The 27,656-nt window shown below is 43.0% G+C and overlaps 1 protein-coding gene and 1 pseudogene across 11 annotated transcripts in view; one reads left to right on the top strand and one right to left on the bottom strand.

Moving 5' to 3' along the window:
- Camk1d (calcium/calmodulin dependent protein kinase ID) overlaps positions 1 to 27,656 on the bottom strand; it is a 392,784-nt gene that overhangs the window by 77,985 nt on the left and 287,143 nt on the right. Inside the window, exon 1 of one of the 11 annotated variants that reach the window (XM_078023262.1) lies at positions 905 to 1,002. The exons of the other annotated variants lie outside the window; for them this stretch is intronic. Within the exon in view, the coding sequence (XP_077879388.1) occupies positions 905 to 945 (41 nt within the window). The 5' untranslated portion in view covers positions 946 to 1,002. Of the gene's footprint in view, positions 1 to 904; positions 1,003 to 27,656 lie in introns of those variants that run through there. 11 annotated transcript variants of the gene reach the window in all.
- LOC120887394 (tubulin alpha-3 chain-like) lies at positions 17,771 to 18,456 on the top strand (annotated as a pseudogene).

The raw sequence follows: 27,656 nt of genomic DNA, 5'->3' as shown, positions 1-27,656 counted from the left end.
AATAGAATCAGCCATATAGATTGAGACTTCTGAAACCATGAGCCCCCAAATAAACTTTTCCTCTTCCAATTGTTCTTGCCACAATTCTTGGTCACAGCAGTGGAAAAGCTGAATAAAACACCAGCTAATATGAAATCTGTTGTTCAAAGGTAAAAAGGAATAGAGTAAGGAGGGCCAAGAGATGGCCCTATCTGCCGTGAACCTAGATTGCTGGCTAAGCATTTGAGCAGTGCTCGGTGGGCACAGTGATAAGAACCATGAGATGTACTTGATAGGTTTGCTGAATTGATAAGGCCTCTTCTCAATCTGGCTGTCTGCCGTAGTTCCAAGAGTACACGGTCTCTGCTAAGCACAAAGAAAGCAATACGACAAAATCAGAGAGAACTGAGATTCTCAGAAAGATGAGATGCCAGGAGAGCCTGTATCCAATCTTGAATTTAAAGTGCATTTGTTTCCTACACTTAATACAATTGCACCCTCTACTAGAGAGCCTGCAGGCCAGAGGATAATAAGATTTCAGTGATTCGATTGAAGTCACTGGTGGGAGCATTTTAGAACACATTCCACATATTCACTCTGTTACATCCAAAGCAGGGCCTGGACGATCCTATTCCTTTAGAGACTCTAGGAGCCACTAATTATCTGAAATTGCTTTGCTTAAAAAAAAGAAAAATCCAGTATCTTGTTAGAAATCTCTGGTTATCTGACCATTACTAACTCCCGGTGGCCCAATAGATGAAGGCTACTGCTATACTAAAAAGTCCCCAACCAAAGAGATGTAAATTGTCCCATGTAAAAAATAATCTCTTCAATAGAGATGCTGCCTTGGAAGTTGCTGAAATTTGCTCCTCGGCTCCCCTCCTTGTTTCTTGTTCAGTCTCAGCTTCTCCAGCTTGAAGCTCACCTGGCTTCATCGTTCTCCCCTGTCTGCCCTTCTGGCTGCATCTCCTGGTTTTGATCTTGTCCCTCTCCCTTTGCACGAGACCGATAAGACGTGAATAATCAGTCAGCCAGCTGCATCCGAGGGCTTCCCATCCTTGGATTCAATTAACTTTGGATCAAAAAATATGAGAAATCAAAATTGCATCTGTACTGAACATATCCAGAGTTTGGGGGGAAGGGTCATTATTTCCTAAATAATACAGTATATGATGACTATTTGAATAACATTCACACTATATTATGTATCATGTCATCCAGGGATGATTTAAAGTATATGAGAAGATGGGCAGAGGCTCTATGCAAATCCTATGCTGTTCTACACAAGAGACTTGAGCATCTGCAGGTCTTGGTATCCGTGGGGATCCTGGAACCCATCCTCCACTGGTATCTGATACTGAGGAACCTCACTCACAACACCAGGTCCTCTCCTACCTGTGGATTTCCCTCACAGCCCAGCCTCTTTGAGAATCTTTCTCAGCACCCAGACTAGGGGTGTCAAGTAGCAAGGCCCAGGAAGAGTGCAGAGGAGGGGCTTGGGACACTGTTGGGTACAGAAAAATGCAGAAGGGAAGCAGGAAAATGACGGGACAAAGGAGCACGAAGGACCGCTCTGTTGCCATGCTAGTTGTGAAAACATAATGTTTTCACAAGTCAGAAAACACATTTGTCATAAATAATACCACCTTTCAACCCATCACTGCCGAAAACCTTTCACTTGGCAAAAACATTTTATGCAACGGGGTGAATTCATTTGGTTCTCACAGGCAAGCTATCGTTGGCCTTATCTTAAGGATAAGGTTACAGGAAGGAGAAGTGATTTGGTTGGAGAGAAGCTGAGATGAAATGAACAGAGAGAGTACCTTACACTTAGAGGCCTTTCAAATGTTCTGATTACAAATATAGTAAGTTCTCAGGATAGACAATATGGAATATATGCAAAATACCTAGAATTTCAAAAGCTACCCAAAATTCTACCAGCTGAGGACTCCCATAGTTAACGTTTTTAACTTTCTTTCTCTCAATCCGTTTTCTTTACACTGAGATCAAATCATATATGCATATATCACTTTGTACGGAGCTTTTTCAGGTGATATTGCAAGTATTTCCCACCATTCAAAAAAGTACTTCATTAAATAGTGCAATAGTAGAATTTATTTATTTATTGGTACTGGGGATTAAACCTAGGTGCACTGAGTCATATCTCCAACCCTTTTTATTTTGAGACAGGGTCTCATTTCGCTAAGTTGCTTAGGGCCGCACTAAATTACTGAGGCTGGCCTTGAACTTGTGATCCTCCTGCCTCAGCCTCCCAAGCCACTGGGATTACAGGCATGCACTACCATGCCCAGCTGAATCATTTATTTTTTAACAATATACTCCTAGTAGATACTTCTGTTGTTATAGATAATAATGAATGGAACAACTTGATATGAATACCGTATACTTTTGTTTACATTTTGAATTATGCCTTTGGATTCCATCCCTAGATAAAGAATAGCACTGGAAAAAATACTGGGAAGCAAGAATTACTCACTTTCATTCCCATCAAAATTCGAATGTCCGGCTTGCTCCACCCTTGGCAGGATTAGCTTTATTTTAATCTTTACTCATTTCATAGTCTACATACACACAAACACTGCTTTAATTTGCTTTCTTTAATAATGAATTTGAATGTTTTAAATGTTTGTTAGCCATTTCTAATTCATTTACTTGACTCCTTATATGAAATTGGTTTTCTTATCCATTTTTCATGCATTTTTGGTTGGGTTTTATATTAACAGAAAACTTATAATGTTATACATTGCTTTGTGCTTCTAAAAATGCATTACTTGAGAATCAATAAATCGTCGGTGCTACCTTTATGAGAAGTTGGCAGTTATATGAATAAATAAAATTATTCTGCTAAATACAATCATGATGTCTATCTCCCCTACAGTTTGAGAACTCAGTGTCTTGAAAGTCTGAGGCCACTTGCAACACATGCTCTTCTGGCTCTCCTCCCTGGGGACACAGGAGGTGGCAGGAGAAGGGGCTGGGGACAAGGCCTGGCCTGCAACAAGAGGCAATGGGAGAGGAGAGGAAAGAGGGCACATGGTCCTCCCCATGGGGGAATAAACTCATGAGCTCTGTGGACAAGAGAGGCTCCTTGGAATCCTGGCATTTGGCACCATGATGGAAATCCCTGGATGAATAAGGAGGTTGTCCTCCATATCAGCTCCCAGCCAGGGGCAAGACTCAACAAGGGGAACCCACAGCATTCACTGGCTCAGCGCTACTGTACCGTAAAATGCTTCAAGGTGCCTGCAGTGGAATTTCAATCAAAATCAGCTTATCCTTCTGTTTCCCTTGTGATCAGATCATACTGCCAGCCATCTCTCAATCCCACTGCAATGGAAGACATGGGCCGGAAGCAGACATCGAAGAGTGCAGCTTTTTAATTTATCTCTCTAAAGAAACAGGTGCCAACTAGGCTGCCCCATAACTCTTGGGATTAGGACCTGCCAGGCCACCAGCCTCACATCTCAGTTTGCTGCTCCCAGCTCAGATCACAGCAGGGTCCTGGGGTTTGGCAACCAGGGCCAAATGTTGAGAGAGGAGTGGTGCCCCCGAATGGCTACAAGTAACCAGCTCCTGCTGGGGATGCAGGCTTCGGCCAGTGCTGTCACTTGATGGGACAATGCAGGGTAGGGTGAAGATGCTCCTCTGCTTCTTGTTCCCTGAGTCTAAATAAGTGACTTTCCTCTCTACAGCTCAATTTTTAAAATGAAATATTAATTGCCCTTACGAACCTAAGTAACATATGAAAAATAATTAGACGAAGCAAGCACTTGACATATGCTACCCATTATTATGTATTATGGTGATTATGGTGCTGATGTTATTCTAAGGCACTCAAGCTAGACAAATTCTTGGGATTTGCCATTTCAAACATGGGACTGAGGAAATGTTTGCTGATTTAACGAATGTTATGAATGCTTGTGTTGTGCCAGGTTCTCTGCTAGGTGTGGGGAGAGCTCTGATCCACTAGTAAAGAACTTCTTTTTATGTTCAGTCCCATAACAGGCAGCTTAAAGGGATGCAGACAACTCAGAAAGGTAAAGCATGCTTAATATTAGTAAGAAAAAGACAGCTAAGGAAGGGAATAAAATCTAAGGTGAGCAGAAGGGAGAGCTTAGCACACAAAATCCAGGCCATGAAGTTGCCTGTGCTTGGTGACTCTAAGATGTTTCTAATAGCTAAGTACAGGCAAGTCAAAGAGATTTGTCTCTATAATTAACACAAACCAATCTTTCCAGGGAAGCACAGAGAATCTGGGATTTAGCTCACACAGTCAGCTCCATCCACAGAGTCTTTGAGATATATAAGATTGGATCATCTCATCTTTAAATCTCTGATCTTTTGAAGTTTGTTAAAAATAATTTAGAAAATGGACATAGATGCAATAACCATATATTTCATAGATACATATGGTTTTTGAAAGTCATAATTAAATGAGTATCTGTTTTCAAATCTTTGGCCAAGGAAGCAAGTTCAATTCAGGATCCATTGAACCATGTGAGCTCAACGGCCCAAAGCAATACTACTAACATGTATGGTCATCAGCAACAAAAATTGGATTGGGGTGTAAGGCACGACAAAAATGAAATGTACTGAGTAAAGACCCAACTGGGTAGTGTTTTAATTTTGGTGCTTCTAGAATATTAGCTGGTGCTGTAATTCTTCTGTGGTTGAGACATTATGGAATGGCTGGTTAACTGAATGTCACGGGGGATTGATGATATGAGCCACCATCTGACTATTGCCAAGCCAGATGGAAATCCAGTCAATTAACGAAGCAGTTCTTTGTCATGAAGTGTTAGAAGATTTCTGCTGTGCTTTTCAACTCCTCCGTCTGATCACCAAAGCCCCAAATCAGTAGATCATTTATGACTCCCACCTGACATTAATTAAAAGCTACTGCCATACAAGAATAGAAAGAAAAAATACCACTCTTCTCCCAGCTGAAGGCATGAGGCCTCACATGAAGATTTGGGGTAACATCATGATATTTTAAGTAATTACTATATACCAGGAACAATGCTTGACATTTCATGGACATGATCTTATTTAGCCCTCAGAACTGCCCAGATATATTCCACTATAGCCACTCAGTAGGTGAGGGAACTGAGAAGGTGAGGAGTTAGTGACCTGCCAGACATAGGTGGTGTTGTTCGGGACTGAAGTGAGGTCCACTTTGGCTTCACTGTGCTGTCAATCATAAGATCTAGAGCGCCTGGCCAGATGCTGGCACCACTGCTCCTCATTAGTGCTGTCACCTATGGACTTCAAGGCAACCCTTTTTTATTGATCAACAAGCCTGTCTTATTCTCCAACACACTCCTGTCTTAACAGCATGGAGATGCTCCTGCCCATCTCGGTCCTCGAGTGCAAGTCCACAGATCTTTCAGTGGTTTCTCCCACCACCTCCTCCTCACCCACTCAGGCTCCTGATCACACCCTAGACCTCCTCATTACCAGTAACCGCGACACTTCCATGATCTTACTACCAGGCATCCTCTCTCTCATCTCTACCTTCCGTTATCTAGATTCCAATAATCCTTCAACCTCTGGGAGACCAGCACCCCATCTTTCCACCTGTCATCTTTATGTTGCCCCCTGCCAACTCCACGCTCTGTCTTGCTCCCTTACCCAGCTTCGAATCCACGGCCAATCCTTATAATTGCTTTCAAAATACCCGAATTCTTCTCCCTGGCTTATTTACTTGGCAAAGCTGGGACCCTGGTTAGATCCAGCGCTACCTGATCCACATCTGCACTGTGCAGCTGAGTAGGAGGTGAAGGACGCAGGCTTGGTGACCAGACTTACTGGCCTTATCTTGAGACTGAGTCTCCTATGTTGCTCATGCTGACCTTGAACTCTCGCCTCTTGCCTCTCAGCCTCCTGAAGATCTGCGACTATACGTGGCCCACTGTGCCTGGACGGCCTCACTTCCCACTCCTGTTCGTGCTGACCCCTGATGGTGCCTGACCATCGAGGTCCATTTTCTCGTCCCTTCACTTTCTGACTCCTGCTGACAATCATTTCATAACTTCCCTCCTCCATCTGTGTTTTCCGAGATTCTCAGCAGATGATCCAGTTTCCACCTTCACTAGGAAAATGGAAATATCAGAAGAGAATTTCCACAGACGCCTACCACCTGAAGCATCTGCACCAAATTACCTGGCTTTCCTCCCCCTTACAGAGGATGATGTCTGATCCTTCCAAAGCCAATCCTTCCGCATGGGCACTAGACCGTATCCCTCTCCACCACTCAAGGTCCCTGTTTGGGCAATTCCCCCCACTTTCTTCCCCAGTAACTTTCCTTGCTCTCTGCAGGATCACTTTTATTGGAACACAAATAGAAAGTACTTTTCCTCATGAAAACAAAGACTTCACTTATCCTGACCTGACCTCACTTCCCCTTACAGGTAGGTTCACTAGACCACCCCTCTCCCACTGATGTCCCTCGTCTCTCTGTACCACTGGATTTCTCTACAGTACTCAGTCCCTTCACATAGACTGCAGTATTTACTTATTTAATATGTCTTTGGCATTGTCTGTGTTTTGTAACTTATCGCAGCCACTGGCACTTGGGGCATATTCAATCAAGATTTATTGAATGAAAGCACACATCAGAGTGGCCTTGTCCATGGTCCGGAGCTCCATTATTGTTGGAATTCTATTATTCTCAACCGTGATGGCATAAAAAATGGCATCAGTCAGAATTTTAATAACTTTACTGAGGCAGTAAGGATCATTTCAATTACTTTCCAAATTTTTTTCACGTCTTGGAGAATCTTCTTGAATTTCCCGCCCCCACTCTTTACAAAATCTGTAGTCGTTATAACTGCTTACTTTGGGGAGAGTTGCTGCACATGATCATCTCTAGTGATGGTGGTCTCCTTTAGAGATCTGTAGGCAGGTCCCTGCCCTAAGGTGAGCAAAGACAGACAGACAGACAGACAGACAGACAGACAGACAGACACACACACACACACACACACACACCCAAAGGCAAAAACGCCAGAGCAACCTAAAAGGAGGCATGAATTTGGCAGCCTAGGCAAACAGCTCTGCAGCATGAACAAGGTGGGGGAAGGGTGAGTGAGTAGTTTCAGGGCCAAGAAACCCATCTGCCGCATCTGATGGAGCTGTCCGAAGCTCGGAATCATCTTCTAATGACATTAGAAGCAAAGTCTCTGTTTCAGGCTTATTACCACACCGATAATGCAATACTGATCCCCTCTTCCAACATGCTGACACTCACAGCCTGCAATTTCAAAGCATGGATGGTGTTAGGCCACTTAAATACTTCTGAGGCCAATTCACAATCGCAGTCTATCTCAGCCCCGCAGTGGCTAACTGTCCTCCATCAGGGGCTCTGCTAATGAACTAAAATGACTAGGTAATTCAAATGCATAGACTGACATATCTAATATGGCCCGAGGCTCTGCACCAACAGAACTGCAAAAGCAAAGGGACTGACTGTCCCTGCACGTTTTAGAACCACATGGGCATCTAGAAAAACATGCAGCGTTCCCTTAAATCTTCAGTTATACAAAAATGCAAATCTGCCATATTTCTAAAGAAATACAGGGCTGTGACTGATCAGCACATGGCAAATCTGGACCTGCAACTCAGTGGGGTGGAGACAGCATCTCTGCCTCACTCACAGGGAGGCACTGGACACATTTTCTAGGCTAAATGGCTGTGATCCATTTAGAAATGTGCACATTTGAAAAAGTCTCTGGCTATTAGTTGCATCCTATGGTACATGACAATACCCTACAATCTGTCCTCAGAAAAATCAAATAAGAGAAAAAGCAAGCCTCACTGTTCGAGGTTGCCAGTTGTACTTAGGGCTGAGTGTGTGTTTAACAGAAACACAATGATGTAGAAGATTGTGCCCCAAAGACACTCTCAGCTCAGTTATGAGATAACTTATGCCTCTGAATGTCTTATCATCCCGACAATTATGCTTGTTCTATGAAACATAATGGGCCAGTACACGTTGCACACAATCGCAGTACAAATGCTGTTAAAACACAAACTACTTAGGTATTCACATGCTCTTTCAGTAGAAATGCTATTGGAAGCCAGTTATTAAGAAATCCTATTATATAAGCACAGGCCAGGGATGCCTGCCTTGTCCTCAATCATGATTTAACCTCAGATCACAGAGACACTTTGACTTGATATTTTTAACATTTTTGGACTGGAAAGGGATTGTTTAAAAATGTCTTCACAGGGCTTTAACATAATCAAACATAATCTAACATAATCAAAATGAGCCTTGCTTCTCTTGCTCAAGTAATAATGAGTTTTTTTTTTGTTGTTGTTGTTGTTTGTTTCTTTACAAAATGGTAAAGCCTCAGCTGCCGGCTATTTGCCCCATGTTCCACAAGCCTCTCTCAGCACCAGCTGCATGCATCTGAGCACCTGGGCAGAGCAACTTGATGCAGAAGTGCCTGGACGTTTGTCACAGGCACCGTTGGCCATAGACCTGGATTTCATACTCTTGCTCCTCACCTTGGAGCTCTATGGCTGGAAACAAGGCACAGAGAATAGTGGGCTCAAGTGAATTCTTACCCGGATGCATGAACATGTACAAAGAGTTTTTGAAATGAGCTTTGAAAACCACAGTCAGAACAGGTGAGGTGGTGGGTCTGAGATTCTGGGAGATGTGGATGCCAATCCAAGCTCTCTCACTTAGGCAAGTCACTTACATCTCCATATCTCAGTTTCCTCAACCACCGTAGAAGGTGAGTGACATTTTGATGATTGGAAGCTGAAACTGTTGAGCACAGCTTTGCACCATATATAGGAAGTATAAAAAGAATGGCTAATAATGATAACACGTTCTGGCTGTGGCCTCTGTAGGATTGTTTTTGGGGACACGTCTCTCTTAATTCTGCTGCAGAAGTGGATCTAATTAAAGTTGACACTGTGTAAGTGTGTGTTCTACTTGACCACAGTATTCCATTTATATCATTAAAATGTCATCAATTCTAGTTTATAGGTTAAGTAAAAAATCTTGAGGAACTATTAGCTAGAAAGAAGTATATGACATGCACATATGGATGAGATATTGAAAGGTTCTGCCATAAGAATTCCTTTTCAATGTGTTTATAATGTGTGGGCAGAGTAGAAAAATGAGCATTTTTTATTTTGAAAAATTTAAGTGCTTCCTGCCTGTAAATCTGTTATGCAAACAATGAGATTTAATGAAAAACATTCTTGGTGGGGGAGGACCAATTTTAAATTATGCAACACCCAATATCCAAATTCACTTATGGCCAATGGCTGTGGAACAAAATTGGAAATCCTCATAGCAAATGCTATTTTGAGTACATTTTTGATACTGAAAGTCATAGTAAATGTTTTTGACCTTGGATAGATGTGAATTAGGAATGTTTCTTTAAAAAGATAAATTGTCTATACAATTAAAAAAAACACATTATTCAGTAGTGTGTCATCACCTGGAGAAAAAAATGACCAATTTTGGAATTCTTCAGGTTTTTCCTCCTTCAGTAACAGGTGTAGATATGCCTTAAGGTCTTACTCTAACCTGCTGGATTCCAAGCTGAGAAAAGGTGTATTTTGAAAAAATAAAGTATTAATTGACATTGTCAATGGGTATTTATAATTGTTGTTTTGTTTTGTTTTTCCAGTGCTGGGGCAGAACCAAGGACCTTGCACATTGTAGGCAAGTGCTCTACTACTGAGTTACATCCGCAGTCCTAGCTACTTAAGACTTTAAGAAAGTTGTTAAAGGTTATCTAATTACTAACTGTTCTAGCTAAATATTCCCTTAAAAGACCTTGAAATGTTCCCCTTAACCTATCTAAGTTGAGGTTTCATTTTATTCTCTCTTTGAGAAATAATAAAATGACTTGCCTGTCCTTTAGGCCTAGGAAGAAAGGACCCTGATTTTTTTAGTTTAATGTAAAGGAGCTACAAATACATTCCCACACAGAAACATAGGAATGCCTCGGGCTGGGGAAGCTTTGCCATGTGTGACAACATACTTTGGCTCTTGCATTTTGTTACTGAATCCTATAGCATATGGCAAGGAGCCAGGGCAGGGATCTGCAAGCTGATTTCACAGAGGTCTGCAGATCTGAGGGATTCTCCAACTGTGTCTCCAGTCTAAATGGCTGAAGAAAAGCACGATGGGATTCTCACTTCTGCTGCCAAATACTGGACTAATGTGCAGAGTTATTATTTGTGAAGTTTAAATTGTTGAAAAAAAGTCATGGTGGAAAGAAACACATCTTTACTTCTTCTGCGATGATATCAAAGAGCTCCAGTGCAGAAGCTGGGATCCATCCCAGCTGGTCACCTCTTAGACTCCAGGGAAGATGCAGGCTGAGCTTCAAGGCAGACCACGCACTTCCTCACCTGTCAATCTCAGGCAGATCATTGCCTTGGCGTCAAACTCTTTCACGGATTAATGCCTCCCCAAATAGCCTTTTAAATGCAAGGACTTCTCTCTTGACAACAGGAATGTATTTGCTTGCCTTCTTTCAAGTGGATTTACAAGGTTGTATTTTTGTGCAGTAATCACAATCAGTTCTTACTGCAGAAGATGCCGAGTTATAGTTGTAATGATCTAAAGCAGATGAGAAGCAAGAACCCAGCAAAGTGTTGGTCTCCCTTAGTTACTCCAGAACCCACTTGGGACTCTCAGAACACAGATCCCAAACACTGTATTCCTTCCCCACATACTGAAGCCAACTTCCTTACACTTTTCTAATAAATGGCAACCAAAGATTAAAAAAGACACTAATCCAGAAATGCAGTTTAAAAACCAATGGACTGCAGATACCACTCAGTAGCACAGCACTTATTCAGCATGTGCAAAGCCCTGGGTTTGATCCCTAGCACCGCAAAACCAAAACAAAACCTGTTAATGGAGTTTAAAAACCACTGTGAGGACATCAAAATGTTAATTGATGGTATATTTTAATGGGAAAAAATCCTTTCAACTTACATAATAACTATTCTACCACCAAGAATTTCGAATTCATTAATAGATATATAGATGAATGATGAGCTTACATAGCAGCAAAAGATACATGTTCATCTGAGCCAAATTCCAAGTGCTGCATGTTTTTATGTGTGATATCAGGGAAGCTACCTAACCTCTCGGAGACACAGGTCTCTCCTTTCCCATAGAAGAGAGACATAGTGCCTTTTCCTTCTGGAGCAAAAAATTCTATAATTCTCTTGTTTAGATTGTCAAAACACCTAATGAATTTCTGTTCTTCCAACTGTAGCCTGTCTCTTTCCAAATAATCATTAATCATAAATTCTAAATTAAAGTGTGATTCACCGAGACAGCCTTCATTAAGAAGATGTGGGTCTGTACATGTACAAACCCACAATACAAAGCCCTGGGGCTTTGGTATCTTCATCTAAACATGCTCTTTTTTTCCGCCTAGTACCTTCCCTTCTCCCTCCCCTGAACCTCTTTGTTTTCTCTGCTGGTCTCCCTTCTATTATAATATTTTTAATTTGTGCATGATATAGATACACGAAAGTGGGATTCATTGTGATTCATGTGTGCACATGTACACAGCTTTGATCAACTTCATTCCCCGTTACTTCCCCTTTCCCTCCCTACCTCCCCTTAATCCCCTTTCTCTACTCTATTTGTCTTCCTTCTATTTTGTGAGAATGCTCTCTCTCTCTCTCTCTCTCTCTCTCTCTCTCTCTCTCTCTCTCTCTCTCTCTCTCTCTCTCGTAATCTGACTTCTTTCACTTAGCATGATGTTCTCCAACTCCATTCATTTATCAGCCAATGACAGTGGGAGAGATATACCCACACCTGGTTGGTGGGACTGAAAATTAGTGCATCCACTTTGGAAAGCAGTGAGGAGATTCCTTTAAACACTAGGAAAGAACCACCATATGATCCAGCTACCCTGCTCCTTGGTATTGATCCAAAAGAACTAAAACCAGTATACTCTAGCGATGCAGCCACTTCAGTGTTTTATAGTAGCCAAGTTATGGAACCAGCCTAGGTGTCCAGTCGCTAGATGAACGGGTAAAGAAAATGTGGTAAATATACACAATGGGGTGTCTATGAAGCCATAAGAAGATTAAAATCATACATTTATCCTCGTCTCCTCGCTGTGCTCAGTAGCTCTTCCTCCCCTCCTCCTCCTTTCTACCTTTTCTCCACCTACTACTGAAATCCCAGCTCACACACTCCCTACCTGCTTCAGGGACACGACTGCACTGCCACTAGAGAGCCTTCGTTATTCTTTGCCAAATAATCTCACTGTGTTTCCTGTTTTCTCATGTTCCAAGCAGTTCTTAAAAAGCTCATGCTTTTCAACATCAAGGGCCCTGCATGACATTTCTTCTATTTCTGCCCTGACACTGGACAGTCAGTAAGGACAGTTTTATATTATAGTTTCAAACTTAAATGGCAAAGCCCTTTGACTTTACTTGGTCCAAATCCCTCTGTAGGCTGTGGAGGAGGGAACCAACCAAGTGCTTTGCAAAATACTCCTCAGAACACCCCAGAAGTATCCCTGTCTCCATCCCACAGACGAGGGTCCTGAAAGGCATAATCCCACTACTCCCAGGAGACGACTTGATCATGAGTCTCCTGTCAAGCCTCTTTGGATCATTGTACAGTGTGTTAGAGACTGAATGCCTGTGTCCCCTCCCAGATCTGTATGTTAAAAGCTAAGCCCCAGGGTGGTGGCATCAGAAGGCGACTGGGTCATCAAAGCGGAGCCCCATGAACGGGATTATAAAGGAGGACCTCTCCTTCCATGTGAGGACACAGGAGATGGCTGTCTGAGATCCAGGACGCTGGCCCTCGTCATACACAGACTCTGCTGGTGCCTGGATCTTGGACTTTCAGCCTCTAGAACTGTGAGAAATAGATTCCTATTGTTTTTTTGCTTTTGTTTGTTTTTGTACCAGGGATTGAACCCAGGGGCATTTAACCACTGAGCCACATCCCCAGTCCTTTTTTATATTTTATTTAGAGACGGGGTCTCTCTGAGTTGCTTAGGGCCTTGCTCAGTTGCTGAGGCTGGCTTTGAACTCATGATCCTCCTGCCTCAGCCTCCCAAGAGCCTCTGGGATTAAGGCATACACCACCACACCTGGCATTTCTGTTGTTTAAAAGCCACGCGGTCCCTGGCATTCTGTGAGAGCAGCCTGAACAGACTAGGACAAAGCCCAAGAGGATGGAGTGACAGAAAAGCATCCACCAGCAACACAAACCACCCAGCTGAGGTTTTGAAGGAAATACCCAGGAGGGAGGGATCCCTAAGATCTGCCCAGAAAACAATGTGAAAATAAATCTCCACCAGGTGGTCTCCTCACGGGTCACCAGAGGTTTCCCTCTGCCCAGCTCCTCCCCTCTCAGCCTGGCTCCAGCTTCTCTCCAAACCTCTCACTCCTCACTCCACCTTACAAGTCCTTCCCACTCACATTCCCTAATGCATCCCTGAACTCAGGAAGATGGGCCTCTGGTCACAGAGCCTATGCAATTAGAAAGCAAGAAGGGTTTAGACAACTCCTATACAGACTTCTGCTACAGATCTTAGGTCTACACTGGTAATTCCCACAACTGGAGCCCAGGGCTGTGACCACTAGCACTCATCTGTAGAGAGGAAGCCCCAGGGTTACTCAACCCTAATCTCCCCCCAGTCATTTCCCATCTGGCCACAGGTCCCGGGAGTACTATCAGAAGTACCTTGCTTATGCATATAACTACCTATTAGTAAGGGGTTCCCTCTACAAGACAGTGAGCTCTGGGAGTGTGAGATCTTTGTCTGCTTTGTTCCGGCTATCTTCCTGATGCCTAAGGCCCTGGTACCTAGTAGATGCTAAAAAAAATATTTCTTGGATGAATGAATAAATAGTAGCCAAAGAAGGCAACACTCTCCAGGGCAGCACTTGGACCAGCAGCAGCTGTTAGAAATGCAAATTCATGACCCTTTCCTACTCAGAACATGGATCCCAGAGTTTTGATTTGCCACCAACAGTGCAAAACTGAGTGATTAATGACCTCCTGACATATTCCCTCTGATTAAGTTCCATTCTTCCCTGTATGGGGTTCAAGAAGGTGTTTTCATAAACCAGTTGGAAAAGGAGTGAGAAAGCAGAGAAATTGCTAGCTCTGATCAAGGACATCTGTTCTGTGAGAAAATGCATCATGAGTCGTGTTACAGTACTAGTTGATTAAAATGTGCTGGAACCAGGAAGGGCAAGCAAGGAGACTGCGCAGAATGCACCACAGCCCGGCCCCTGGTCCTGTTGATCTTTGAAAAGGCCATGCAATTCCATATGCCCAGGTTTCCAGACATTAGTCCCTGGCAATGAAGAGCCCGATGATGCCTGGTAAGTTCACCCTCCTTCCTCCAGGTGTCTGCTCCTCCCTTGTCAGTAGCAGCCTGTCCACCATGGATACTTCTTAAGCACACGGGGATGGGATGGCTCAATGTCTGCTGTTCCTGTGGCTTGATTTGACCTGCCATGCCAGACATCTTTATCTTGCCCAAAGACACAAGCAAGGCCTACCCTTTTAATCATCTCACATAGTGCCTCATCAAAGGTTTCTATTGAATGAATTAATCAATTCCAGAACACAGGGGCCCTACTCATATGGATCTTGCAATTACTTCTAAGGCTAAAAAGATTAAAGAATGATAGCACACACAATAGGTTTCTCAGCATGACCTGCCAAGAGCAACCACCTTTTGGGGGTTGTTGAAAAGCCATGGATATGAATCCTTGTTGATTCCTCTAGGCCATTAAAAAAAAAAAAATCTCACCATAGCAGTTTCATTCTCAAAAAAGCTCCTATTTTCATATCAAACTTCTGCTAAGACAATCAGAGCATTGTGCCAGCCACCTGCTTAGGACAATGGAGCGGTGTTTGCTTGAGCTGAGATCAGAGAATTTGTCAACAGTCATCTTATCTGAGATGTCATCTCTGGCTCTCATTCCCCTTAAGCAATGGTGGGGTTGAAAGATTAGTAGGAATGCCTTGAAGTGACTTGTTGGAGCAAGCTGGTCACAGACTTGTTAGCTTTCTCCTCACTTGATGTATATCTCTCCATGCCTGACATCAGTTCTTCTGAGTTGTTAATGGTCAATGTTTAGAAGCTTGTCTCTCGATTGTGTCCCTCCAGATATACCTAGATACCTGAAACCTGGAGGGCCACGCTGTGCGTGATGCTCTGATGCCTGCCTCTTCCCTCACTGATGACCCAAGAGTTACTCCTTGCTACACACATGAGATTTGTACACCCTGACTGAAGTTCTGAGTTGCAGTCACATAAAATCACCTGTAGTTCAAATGGTAAATACTTTGATGGACATTGCCCTGTCATTTGTCTCTAAGAGGTGACAACAGCTGATTATTAGATACATGTTCTCAAAGTTCTGCGCTGCTCAAGGGTAATCGCTGGACCAGTGGGATCCATAAAGTCTGGGAGCTTGTTAGAATTGCAAATTTGTGGCTTGTCTCCTACCCAGACTTATTTATCAGAATTTCTGCAGCTGGGCTTAGAAGTCTGCTTTAACAAGAATTTCCAGGTGAGCCCTAGAGGTCTGAAAACTTGAGGTCTGTTCTAAAGCTCTCCCACCTTGAATTCTCAGTCTAGAATTTAATGCTGGAATGAGCAATGATTATCTGGCCTGTATAACTGCTAAAAGAGGGTTATCTGTGGGTTTACTCTGGAATAACTGCACCGCAGACTTGAAAGACGAAAAACTATTCACTGAAGGAGGTTAAGATGGGTAGGTGCATGGCCTGGGAAAAGTGGTTTTAAACCCCCAAAGAAACAAAGATTTCTGGTGAAGGTCCACTTCATGTATGCTTCCTGCTGCTGCCCACACCTCTGTGGTCAGAGGGACATAGGTGAATTTCTCCTTACACTGTGTACACCATGAGACCTACTGTGAGGCAGTCATGAAGCCAGGAGAATGTTTAACAGTCTTACTGGGAACCTTCAAGGAGAATCCATGGTCAAACTCCCGTTATCTGTCTCACACATACCCTGCCTCTGTTTCTTTTTGATGATATGAATCTACCCCACTGGGTTTCTGTGTATTTGCAAATGTGAAAGTACCCTCAAAAGACTATGGGAAAGAAGGAGGCAAGTTTAGCAGGGAATATTAAATCTGACTAGCCACACATGACATCCCCGTGCTGCTCTAGGTAGGGACCTCCAATGCTGTCCTTGGGGAGGGGAAGGCCCAATTATGAGCCACCTAATTGGTATATTTGGTAGAGGAACACAAGAGGAGAGAAGAAGAATCAAGAGATGAGGCATTTCAGCTTTGAAAAAACAAATTCATAAGCTAACAGAGATGATGAATCCTGGCACATAGTAATGCATCCTGAGGATCTTGTATCATTAAACAAAGTAGCCAAACCCTCCAACTAGCAACTCTAAACCTATTAATTCATCTTGAAGCTATGGAGGCCTGCTTGCATCATGATTTTAAGGCATCCTTTCAAATTCACTCAAGTAATTTTTTTAGGGTAAGACAATTTATTTCCTCCAAGCATAGATTTTAAAACCTAAGGGAGCCATCTGGTGGTTTAAGTGTCTGCTAATTAAAATCCTCTCGGGCACAAGATTCGCACCCCCTGGGCACTGTCACTGGGCATAAGATAAAACAGTGCTGAATAAAAGCATTCTAATAGTGTATAAAAATCCAATCTTGCCATTTGGACATAAAATCAAATCAAAATTAAGGATGAGTATAGAGAAGAGTAATTCTGGTCTTATTTTTTTCTATCCCACTGAAAGAGAACCCAGATAATCAGTAATAAAAAGTTGTATTTTGAACTCAATTTTAAAACCACATTTCAAATACAGTAGGAGAAAATTGATCCAATAATTCCCAAACTAGAAGTCAAACCAAAAACCATGCCTCATTGGCTGGCTGAAATAATGTGCAGATTTGCTTGGCTTTGGGTCAGGCTCCCACATTGCAAGGGATTCCGTAAAGTGGGGTGGGGAGGTCCGCAGCAGCTCAGAAAAAGAAAAATTCAGCTCCCAAGCACTGTTCGTAAAAAGAATTTGGTTAAACACACCTTTTCTTTCCAGTCTGCAGTGTCACACTGCAATTATTAATGGCTTCAGTACAGCAGCTCTTCCTTCAAATGTTGACATTACTTTCTCTGTAAGAGATCTTTTCTTTCCCCCTCATGGAGAAAAATGTCCACATATTACTCTCATCAGGAAGAAGGAAAGATCACTTCAAACCTTCAGATGGTGCCTTGAATAAGATGCGGTTCTGCTCACAATGAATTTCATAAACTTTTCCACTAAGGTCTTGCTTTTTCCAGCTTGCCCAGTGCCAATTGCGTTACTAGGAAGGATTATTATTGTATTTTTTTTATGAGGAAAACCCAGTTCCTTTCATGAAAGCCTAATTATACCAATTTCACCAGCAGCCATGAAGAACAAGCAGATAAGAGGTCCTCATTATCTCCTTTATAGTTTCTGTTAAAGTGTAACTTGGCTGTAAAAATGTGCCAGAAAGTTGGCGTAAATGTTGAAAATCGAAATGTAATTTTTTCAAATTACTTACAAAACCAATACAAAGACTGTTATTTAAAAAAGATGTTATGTCTCCTGAACTAGAATTTAAGCCAAACATAATAAGACAAGATGATAAAAATGTACATTTGGCTGGACTATTTCTAAATTTATGGCATTCTGCTTCTAATGTTGACAACACATTCAAAATGAGAAAATATCACGGAGTGGGACAGGGCACCACACCTGCGCTAACACACATGGTTAGAAGCACTGCTGATGGCATCTGGGGTCTAGAAGGGACTGGGGAATGTGCCACACTACTCCTTCCTTTGTCCCGCTCCCTGAACGTGAACCTGACGGAATTCCAGACCAACCTGGTGTGGTACCCCCGCATCCGCTTCCCCCTGGCCACCTATGCCCTGGTCATCTCGATGGAGAAAGTCTATCACCAGCAGCCCTCGATGGTTGAGATCACCAATGCCTGCTTTGAGCCGGCCAACCAGATGGTGAAGTGTGACCCTCACCACGGTAAGTGCATGGCCTGTTGCATGTTGTACAGGAAGGACGTGGTCCCAAAAGACGTCAATGCGGCCATTGCCACCATCAAGACCAAGAGCATCATCCAGTTTGTGGATGCCCCACTGGGTTTAAGGTGGGCATTAACTACCAGCCCCCCACAGTGGTGCCTGGAGGAGACCTGGCCAAGGTGCAGCAGGCTGTATGCATGCTGAGCAACTCCACTGCCATTGCTGAGGCCTGAGCCCACCTGGAAAATAAGTTTGATCTCATGTATGCCAAGCGGGCCTTTGTGCACTGGTACGTGGGCAAAGGCATGGAGGAAGGGGAATTCTCAGAGGCCCGAGAGGACCTGGTAGTGCTGGAGGATTATAAAGAGGTGGGCATGGATTCTGTGGAAGCAAAGGCTGAAGAAGGGGAAGGATAGTGACTGGGAGGGTGTGACGGGCAACTCTCCCTTTCTCTTCTGTCTTGGGTGCACACTCTCTAACATTTACAGGATATATTTACCTATTAACTCTCTCTCATGAGAGTTCCCATAGCTGGGTTGGGGCTGATGGCAGTGGCCTGGTTTCCAACCCAGTCTCAGATTGCAATGTCCTGTGCAGTGGGCCGAGACCTCAGTTCAATTTTTTAAATTTACTTACAATGCTACTTAGGCAACTGTCCAGGATCAGTGTGTGGATGATCTCCACTGGTTTAGTTGGATTGTTCCAGTTCACATCCCACAGCACAGGCTTTGTCTTGTAAAGTGGGCAACAGGCACGAGCAGGGTGCTGCATATGCAGGATGTGGATATGACAAGTTCCCATGAAGTGACACACGGTTATTGTCATGAACCAAGTGTGAATCTCTCCCACAGCCCTTCTGTCTCCATGCACATCTCTAAGGCTTTGGGAACAAACTGACTCAGGCCAACAGTAGGTAAGCCCATAGCCAATTCATCTACCAAAGTCGAGAAATATGGCAAGTCTAATGCCATCAATGGTCTAATTTGGGGTGATCTTGCCTCTCTTCCAGGGGACATATGGCAATATCTGGAGACATTTTTTATTTCGTGACTACTAGGGTACTGTTGGCATCTGTTGGAAGAATCCATGGATGCTGCTCAATATCCTAGAATACTCAGGACATCCCTCCACAGCAAAAAAAAAAAAAAATTATCTAGCCCAAAATGTATAGAGCTGAGGTTAAACATTCCTATCCTAAAGGATTTGAAAACTACGTCATAAGGATGATTTGTAGGTTCACATGAGGACAAGAGACAGGTGTTTTTCCTATTCTTCTCCTTGGAAACAGATGCTTAGTACGCTGCCTGACACATAATAGGCATTCAATAATTATTTATTAAATTTATTTAAATAAGCAAAATGTCACCTCCCTGCCATACCCAAGTACAATCTGATGGAAGGTATAAAGGTCCCTAAGTTTTGTACATTGAACTTTAAAACGCAGCATATTATGGAAGATCACATGGTATTTTTGTCCTTTGCATGCGAAAATTGGATTTTCATAGAAGCAAATTGAGCTCTGCATTGTGGCAATGACTTCTTTCCATTAGTCAAGTCTACAGACAATCACTGGGTCTGCACAGTGGTAATGGCTCCACTGTTTGACTATCTGGAGCACTTCCCGATTGTCATTTATTTTTTAGAAAGTGGAAAATGATAAAATGCAACTGAAATAAGAAGTAAGAAATGAAGATCTCATAATAGTGATGCAATGGAGATGGGACACGATGGAACTCGTGAAATGGAGCAAAAGTGCCCAGGTGAATGCTCCATGGTCTCTACTTAGGTAACCATTTGCATTTAGTTGAAAAAACCAAAAGCCAAGAACTATGTGGCATGCCGGTAATACATGATCAAAAAACTGTGACTTTAAAGACTTGGGATAATCAGAGACTTTAAGTCTATTGTCATATACCTACGAAGATATATACAAATATATCTTAAACCTTCTGAGATAGGAATATTTAAGTACATGCATTGTTCAACTTTTGCATGGTGGTGCTTGCTTTGGAGACTACACTATGTGTGAAGGTAGAGGGTTGCCTAGATTTATATTCTATAATACAGAATGTACCTATTGAGATAGGGAGGGATTGGGGGGAGTCAGCAATGGGAGATCATCAAGTGGGGAGACCATACTCATGGTCAGCAGGGCCTCCCCAACATTGCTGGGGAAGGCTGAGTCCTGGTCACTGGCTGTGATGAGCTCTGGCAGGGATGCACCCACAGGGGAAGTGGAGATTTCAGAATATCTATAAAAGCCTGATGCCACCAGCCAGCAACATACCCCCACGCCCCTCTCTTGCTCTGCTTCCACCCATCCAGGCAATCTTCTGATTCTAGTTTCCCTTTGCAGGTATTTTTGCAAACACAAACCCACTTGACAATTATACATTTCAGTATGGATTAATAAAATTGGCATTCTGTGTCTTTTGATTAATACCAATAACCAATCAAGTGACTAGCCAAGGATAGCCTACTGTCCTTTCTTCCTTTCTCCCTATTCAGATTTCGGCAAACATTGATCAAAGTCTGCATTCCTTCCTTGGTTTTGCAGTTTAACCAACAAGCAGTAGAGAAAAGCTATTTAGCAATGGGCACCCCTGGAATTCTGGGGAGCAAAGTTAACCCTAAGGCCATACTTCAACCCCCCAACCAAAACAAAACCTATGATAAGCCTACTCTCCTCCACAAGCTTCCTGTCATTTGATTTCTTAAAAGGTGCCCACTTACAGAAGCCCTGCAGATATCTAAAATGGAAGCAGGGTCTCCAGGAATGGCCAGAAGGGGCCTTGCCTTGGGGAAATGCACTCGGTCACATGACTGCTCAGCTCTTTCACAGTGACTTAGTATTCTCATCAGTAAAGGCGTGTGTCTGTGTGTGTGTGAGATGAGTGCGCTCAATCCTCAGCACCACCTAAAAATAAATTAATAAAATAAAGGTATTGTGTCCAACTACAACTAAAAAATTTTGAAAAAAAAAAATACCCCTGCAGTTCAACCTTCTCCTCTGTTCCAAGGTGAATGTTTGATCCCCCGCCCCCTACAAATTCATATGTTCAAATCCCATGTGTGATGTGATGGTGTGAGGAGATGGAGCCTTGGGAACTGAGTAGGGTAAGATGACACCATGGGGGTGGGTCCCTGTGATGGGATTAGTGTCTTTATAAGAAGAGACACTTGGGCCCTCTTTCTGCTCACCATTTGAGCACACAGCAAGGAAGTCATCTGCAAACCAGAAAGAGAGCCCTCTGTAGGAATGAATCAGCCAGCCCCTTGATCTTGGATTTCTACCCGCTAGGACTGTGAGAAACACACAGCCTTGGACAGAGTTTTGCTGTGATGCTTTGCTATAGGAGTACCTCCCCTCTGGGTACCTCCTCATGGCAATTCCTGAGGTTGGCTTTGCATTGTCTTGCTGTGTGTGCCTGTTCTAGCACTTGCCCTTCCCATTGCTGTAAGGACTCTCGACTCAAGGACTGCAGCTTAACATCTGTGAACCCACCACAAGGACCCCGGCAGCAGGATGCTTTGAGAAATTCACTTCATGCAGACTCTGAGGAGCTTCCACCAACGGAGAGGAGGGCTGTCCTTGGGAGGGCTCTTGAGCTTCCTGGTGAAATTCTGAGAAGCATCTTCTACATCTGCTCTGTCCCTTATTCATGCACAGTAGCAGATGCTCAATAGACAGATCAGCAAGGATACGAGCCTTTGCTCCTCAAAAGCAGCAATAAACAAAACCAAGGAGCACATGACAGGTTTGCCAAACACATTTTACAAACAAAAACTTGGGAAGAAACCTGATGTAATGTAGGGCACACAACGCATCTGAAATTAAGCCTGCCTAAGAAAAAGTGTTACCTTTATGAGAAATATACAAACAGAATTTTGATCAATCTTCATTTTGGATCAAGTTATTTTTCATGGAATATTTAAAAAGTAACATTTGATTATCTTGCTGTCAATGTTCCCTTAATTCTAGACTGGCACTGGCTTTTCTGCAGGAATAGGTGGTGCAAGGGGAGCAGATATTTAGATCTGCTAGAAAGGGCAGACACGCAGCAGTGTGAGGACCCTGGCTCATGGCCATGTCCTTCCCTACCTCCTATCAACAAGGAATGCAATGACCTCCACTTCATCTCAGGGAAGCAAAGAATACTCTGTATGGCATTGTTTTCTATGAAAAATCATCTATTAGTATTGACAAACAGCAATACCTTGGAAACGATTTAGGGTCTCCACACTCAAAAAAAGATAAATATAAATGAAGCATTTAAATGAAAATCCATTGTAAAAACCACAAAAGGTAGGAAGGAAGAGAACTTGTTAGAGATCCTGTAACGATGTGTTCTCGAGCTTATTAATCTAGACTAAATTACAAGATAAGTTCTTTGCTTTCTATTAGGTAAGAACTGTTTCTTTCCCCTTTAAATGCCTGTGAAACAGGGTCTGTGTTCATTGTGCTCTTCCCCCTCCTCCCTCCAGGTGGCGCCTCTGTCCCAGTCCGCTTAGACTGCCCTGTTCTAATTCCTCAGAAGCCATATCACTTTCTGTGACTTAAACAGCCTGTTTCTGGTTTGCTTTGTGCCAGAAACCAGCTAACTGTTCCTGGAATCCCAGCGCAGGAACACTTTCTTAAACTAAAATTAATATAAAAGGCAGAGGGGTGAGGGTGAAAGGATAGATTTTCATATTGCAGGTGCTATCCAATAGGTTTATGTGGAAGATGGATTCTGTTGTGATCAAAGACTAGCAATGTCTACAAAAGCACAGTCCACCAGAAAAGTATCCATTTTAAGGTCTAAACAAGGTGGTTGGAAACTCCTCTCCTGATGGGTCAAATGCCAAACACAACGGAAATGCACCTATGCTCAGTTATGGACATATCTTAGTGTACACTGCGGGGTACCTGTCCCTGATAGGGTTTTGCTCATTTCAAGTGTCTTTGTATGCTAAAAGCACTGCTGTGAGATTAGTTCCTTGTTCTTAGTAGATGACAGTGTTTTTCTTTACAAGCTCCCTTCTGCCTGGGTCATGCTTCCAAGTATTGCATTTCCACCGAGTAAGGCTGGATCAAGCCTAGGCAGCAGCCGGTGGGTTAATCCAAGCATTGCTGGCCACATATTATTTATTACAGCTTCATAACTTGCAGGACCTGAGTCCTAAAGAAGCCTGCGGTGGTCTTCCTACTTGCTTTCCAGAGGCTAACAACTTTGATACACAAAGCCAATGGCTGTCACATTATAACAATATATCTATGGGCTCTTAATTTTTTGCTTTTATGTTTTACACAGCTGGTATAGTTTCTAATATATTATAGATGTTCAATAAACGTGTATGGAATGAATGATGGGGTACAGCTCAACTTCTGAAAGTTATCTGTAGACTGTTTGAAATATTCTGGTGGATGCGACACAATGTTACATAAAAATATTTGCAGCATAAACGATTTCCATTCCATCTGCAACCAGCTATTGTTCTTATTTGCAGAAACATACCTTGAATTCTGAGCAGGAAAACAAAAGAAGAATGAGTGTCTGTCTTTGGATCAGTTGGCTACAAATAATAACAGATAATTTTCTTTTAAAAATCTGTATGATGTATATGGTTCTAAGTATACATATATGTAAAATTTTTACATAATGAAGTTATATATACATATTTGATAGGTTTATATATATATATGTATAAAATTTAATCCTCACAACAATCTGTGAAATAAATACTATGATCATCACATTTTGAAGAGAAATCTGAAAAACAGAAATTAAGAGATGTGTTCAAAGCCACTCCATAAGCTGCAGAGTCAGGCTGTAAAACGATACAGTCAGACTCCGGAGCTGTACTGTACAGCCCCCCTATACCATGTGGGTGTCTCTCATTCTCTTAGTGGCAAGCTTTAAGTGGCACCCCCACTAAAACTCTAATACCAGGAACCCTCGGGGGAGGTGGAGGTAGGAAGGTCTTTGCAAATCTGGCCTCACTCAGCTCCCTCGGTAGCTGGTCATTGATGATGGTCTAGCCCTATGTCATCATTCGCCACGGGAAGTTTTAAGTCCTTCAGCTGAGAATCTCTGTTGCTCTTGGAATTTCCAAGTGCTTCTTAAAGCTCCCCTCTCTAATCATGATGAAATTATGGTGACAACCTCTATTAGTCAGGAGATGCTAGCCGTAGGCACAGACAAAGCCCCAAAATGCATAATGGCTCAAATGCAATAGAAATGTATTTCCTGCTCACGCAAAGCTCACAATCAGTGCCCCCTCCCAGGAGTGACCCAGGAATCCACTCTCCTTCCTTTTGGATGTAGAACCTTTTTTTTCAACAGGAAGCTGTTTTTTTTTTCCATGGGTCCAGAAAGCACACAAAGGATTTTGCACTGGAGGTTTTGATGAGCCAGGCCTGGAAATTATACATATCATTTCCACTCACATTCCACTGGCCAAATGCAAGTCACTGGGCTGAATCTAACTGCAGAATTAACTAGGAAATACAACCAGCTCTGTTCCCAGGGAGAAAAGTTAATGAGTTTGGTGAAAAGCTAACAAGCCTCTGCCACAGAGGCTAATCTCAGAATTAACGAAGATACAATCAATAAAAGAATGTCTAGCCCCTACATTACTTCAGTACATCAGACTTTCCTTTTCTCTTGTTTTCATTGTTTAAGGGAGAAAATGATGACATGAGAACTTAGGAATTCTTCATTTTTTCTAGGTAGATTGATGTTGATTTCCAGAAACCTTTTCTAGAGAGGATCCATGCAGTAAAGGAGGAACTCACACAAAATAAAGCCAACTAAGATCTTGGGGCTTTTTGATTAATAGGTTTCCTTCCATGCAAGGAGACTACTGTGGATCTCTGTCCATGCCCACTGGTCATGGATGTGCTGGCAGGAGGATGCTTCCCCCAGCAATTAGGACTTTTGCTTCTACCTTGTCTTTACAGTGAACGTCACCAGTATTCCAAGTCATCCTCTGATGGGACTAAACCACATGTGATGGGTCACACAGAGGCAATGGCTGCGGATGCTTTTAGAAAATGTAACAGGTGAAACTGTGGCGGAGGAGGCAGGGATGAGGACTGGAACCTCCTCATCGTGATCCTGAACTCCTTGACTTACCTGAGGACCCCAAGGGGATGAATTTGAAAGCTACTGTTCAGGAAGAGCAGCAGCAGCTACAGCAGAGAGCTGTGAACAGCTGGGGATGTAGCGCATTGTCAGAGCACAAACAGCAGGCGTGAGACCCAGGGTTCAGTCCCCAGAACCCCCACCCCCACCACCACCACCAATAAAAACCGATAAACTGACAAGTAACTCTGTGCTGTTACTCCAGGGGTCAGTATTTCTACGGCCACCTCCACAGCTGTTTTCTCCAGTACAGCAACTACATGCCATGGAAGCATATTTCCTGGATGAATGAAAAAATAATGAACTCATCTGCCATTCACTTGTCAGCAGATCACCTTTCTGGGCCAACACTGGGAACACATTTAGAAAAGCTTACATGCCTAGGGGTCCAGCCACCACATGCTGCTAGCTCCCCATGCCACCTTCTGCTGCCAAGAACGCACATGATCACATCACCTCTATCAGAAATCCTGAAATTAGGATTATATCTTTGTCCATCTCTAGTTCCATTTTAACCGATCGAACCAAAGGACTGTGTAGGATCCCAGATTAATCCATGACTTAGAGTGAATACAGAGTGACTGACAGCACATTGCAGTAAGAATCAAGCTGGGTGAGGTGGTGCACTCCTGTAATTTCAGTGACTCAGGAGGCTGAGGCAGGAGGATCATAAGTTGCAGACCAGCCTGGAAATGTAGCTCAGTGGTAGAGAACTTTTGGATTCAATGTTTAGTAGCACCAAACAAACAAAACCCCCCAAAATAGGCATTCCAATTATTCCTGAGCCTTTATAATGAATTAACGGCCCCTTAAAGGACTTATCTTTTGGAAGATACAAATATTCTAATTCCAGAAGACAGAACTTCACCGAACACAGTTGTTTTAATCCCTATCCCCTTACACACACACACACACACACACACACACACACACACACACACACACACGTACTCCAGATTATAAGCAGGGCCATGATGCTATCATGTCCATATTATCATATCCTTTTAAATCATTGGCACCGTCCACGTTGGTTGGTAGGGGCAGATAATAAATAGTGGTGGAAGGAACCAACCAAGAAAGCAATAGACAGAGAGGAAGGCTTGGGGTAGGAGGCCATGTTGTAACACAATCTGAAATACTCTTAAAGCCATGCTGGATTTTCACAAGAAGATGCTGAAATCAGACAAAGGGCTACCCTTTGTCCAAGGCCCCCAGATAAAGAGAGAGTGGATCCAAGTCCCACGGATAGTGGGCTGCGTAGGCCTGGTCTGGTTGTGTGGGTCCTTGATCTGGAGCCCAGAGATCTGGGGACTGGCAACTTGTTTTTGCTAGACAGCTGAAGAGCTGCTAGTCTTCATGGTTTATCTTTCTTCTGGGGCTGATTTTCAGTATTTTAGAGTAAGCATGGTACTTTGTGTTCTATGTCACAGGGAACAGGAAAGAGAGCTGGGAGCAGGAGAGGACTGTGACCAGTCAGTACAAGAGGAAGACAGAAGAACAAGCAGCTTGGGACCAGGAAAGGACACCCCCCCCCCCAAGTGCATGTGCTCCTGTAAATTCAAAATACACAAGACACTGCAGATTGCCTTTTCACTTTCAAAATGCACTATCCTGTGTTTTCCAAATTTTATGAAGCTAAGTAGGAACAGTGTTTCTATCCTGGGTTGAGATCTCAGAGATAACCACTGCCAGCACCCTGTGGGAGGGGTTCACGGAACAAGGACCAAAAACAATAGGCCAGTTACTCCACTGGGCTGGCCTCCAACCAAGGTAACAGACCAAGAAAAAGAGCCAAATCCCAGCTACATTCACCTATCCATCATGTAACTTTTTTTTTTTTTTTTTTTTTTTTTTTTTTTTTTTTTTTTTTTGGAGGAGAGGGTTACCAGGGATTGAACTCAGGGGCACTTGGCCACTGAGCCACAACCCCAGCCCTATTTTGTATTTCACTTAGAGACAGGGTCTCACTTAGTGCCTCACTTTTGCTGAGGCTGGCTTTGAACCTGCTCTCCTCCTGCCTCAGCCTCCCGAGCCGCTGGGATTACAGGCATGCACCACCACACCTGGCTTAACTTTTCTTTTTTTATTAGGTAATGAGGAAAATCATGTATGTATCCAAAATGATAAATTAATGAACAGACTTAAAAAAAACCAGGGCATCTACCTTATGCTCTATGGCACCTTCCTGAACTCTTCCCCTTAAAACTATCAGTGCTTTTATTTCATTGTTTGGAAGCTTCTTAAGCAGTCCCCATATAAACACGACAAGCTTATAAACAAAGACAAATACACACTAAAAAGAAACCACACACACTATCTACCACCACCATCACCAACAACAACAACAAACAAACAAACAGTAAATGTGGTGGACAGAGCCTAAAACAAGAAGTGCCCGGCATCTGCTGCTCTTTCTTCAATTCCTTCCTGCTAGCTCCTTAGCAAAGATGATCTTCCTTAGTAATCTTTCCTGCTAAATCTGCCTGCAG

The sequence above is a fragment of the Ictidomys tridecemlineatus genome, chromosome 10 (assembly GCF_052094955.1).
Source record: "Ictidomys tridecemlineatus isolate mIctTri1 chromosome 10, mIctTri1.hap1, whole genome shotgun sequence".
In the NCBI taxonomy this organism is placed as follows: domain Eukaryota; kingdom Metazoa; phylum Chordata; class Mammalia; order Rodentia; family Sciuridae; genus Ictidomys; species Ictidomys tridecemlineatus.
This window is presented reverse-complemented; position numbering and strand designations above follow the sequence as displayed.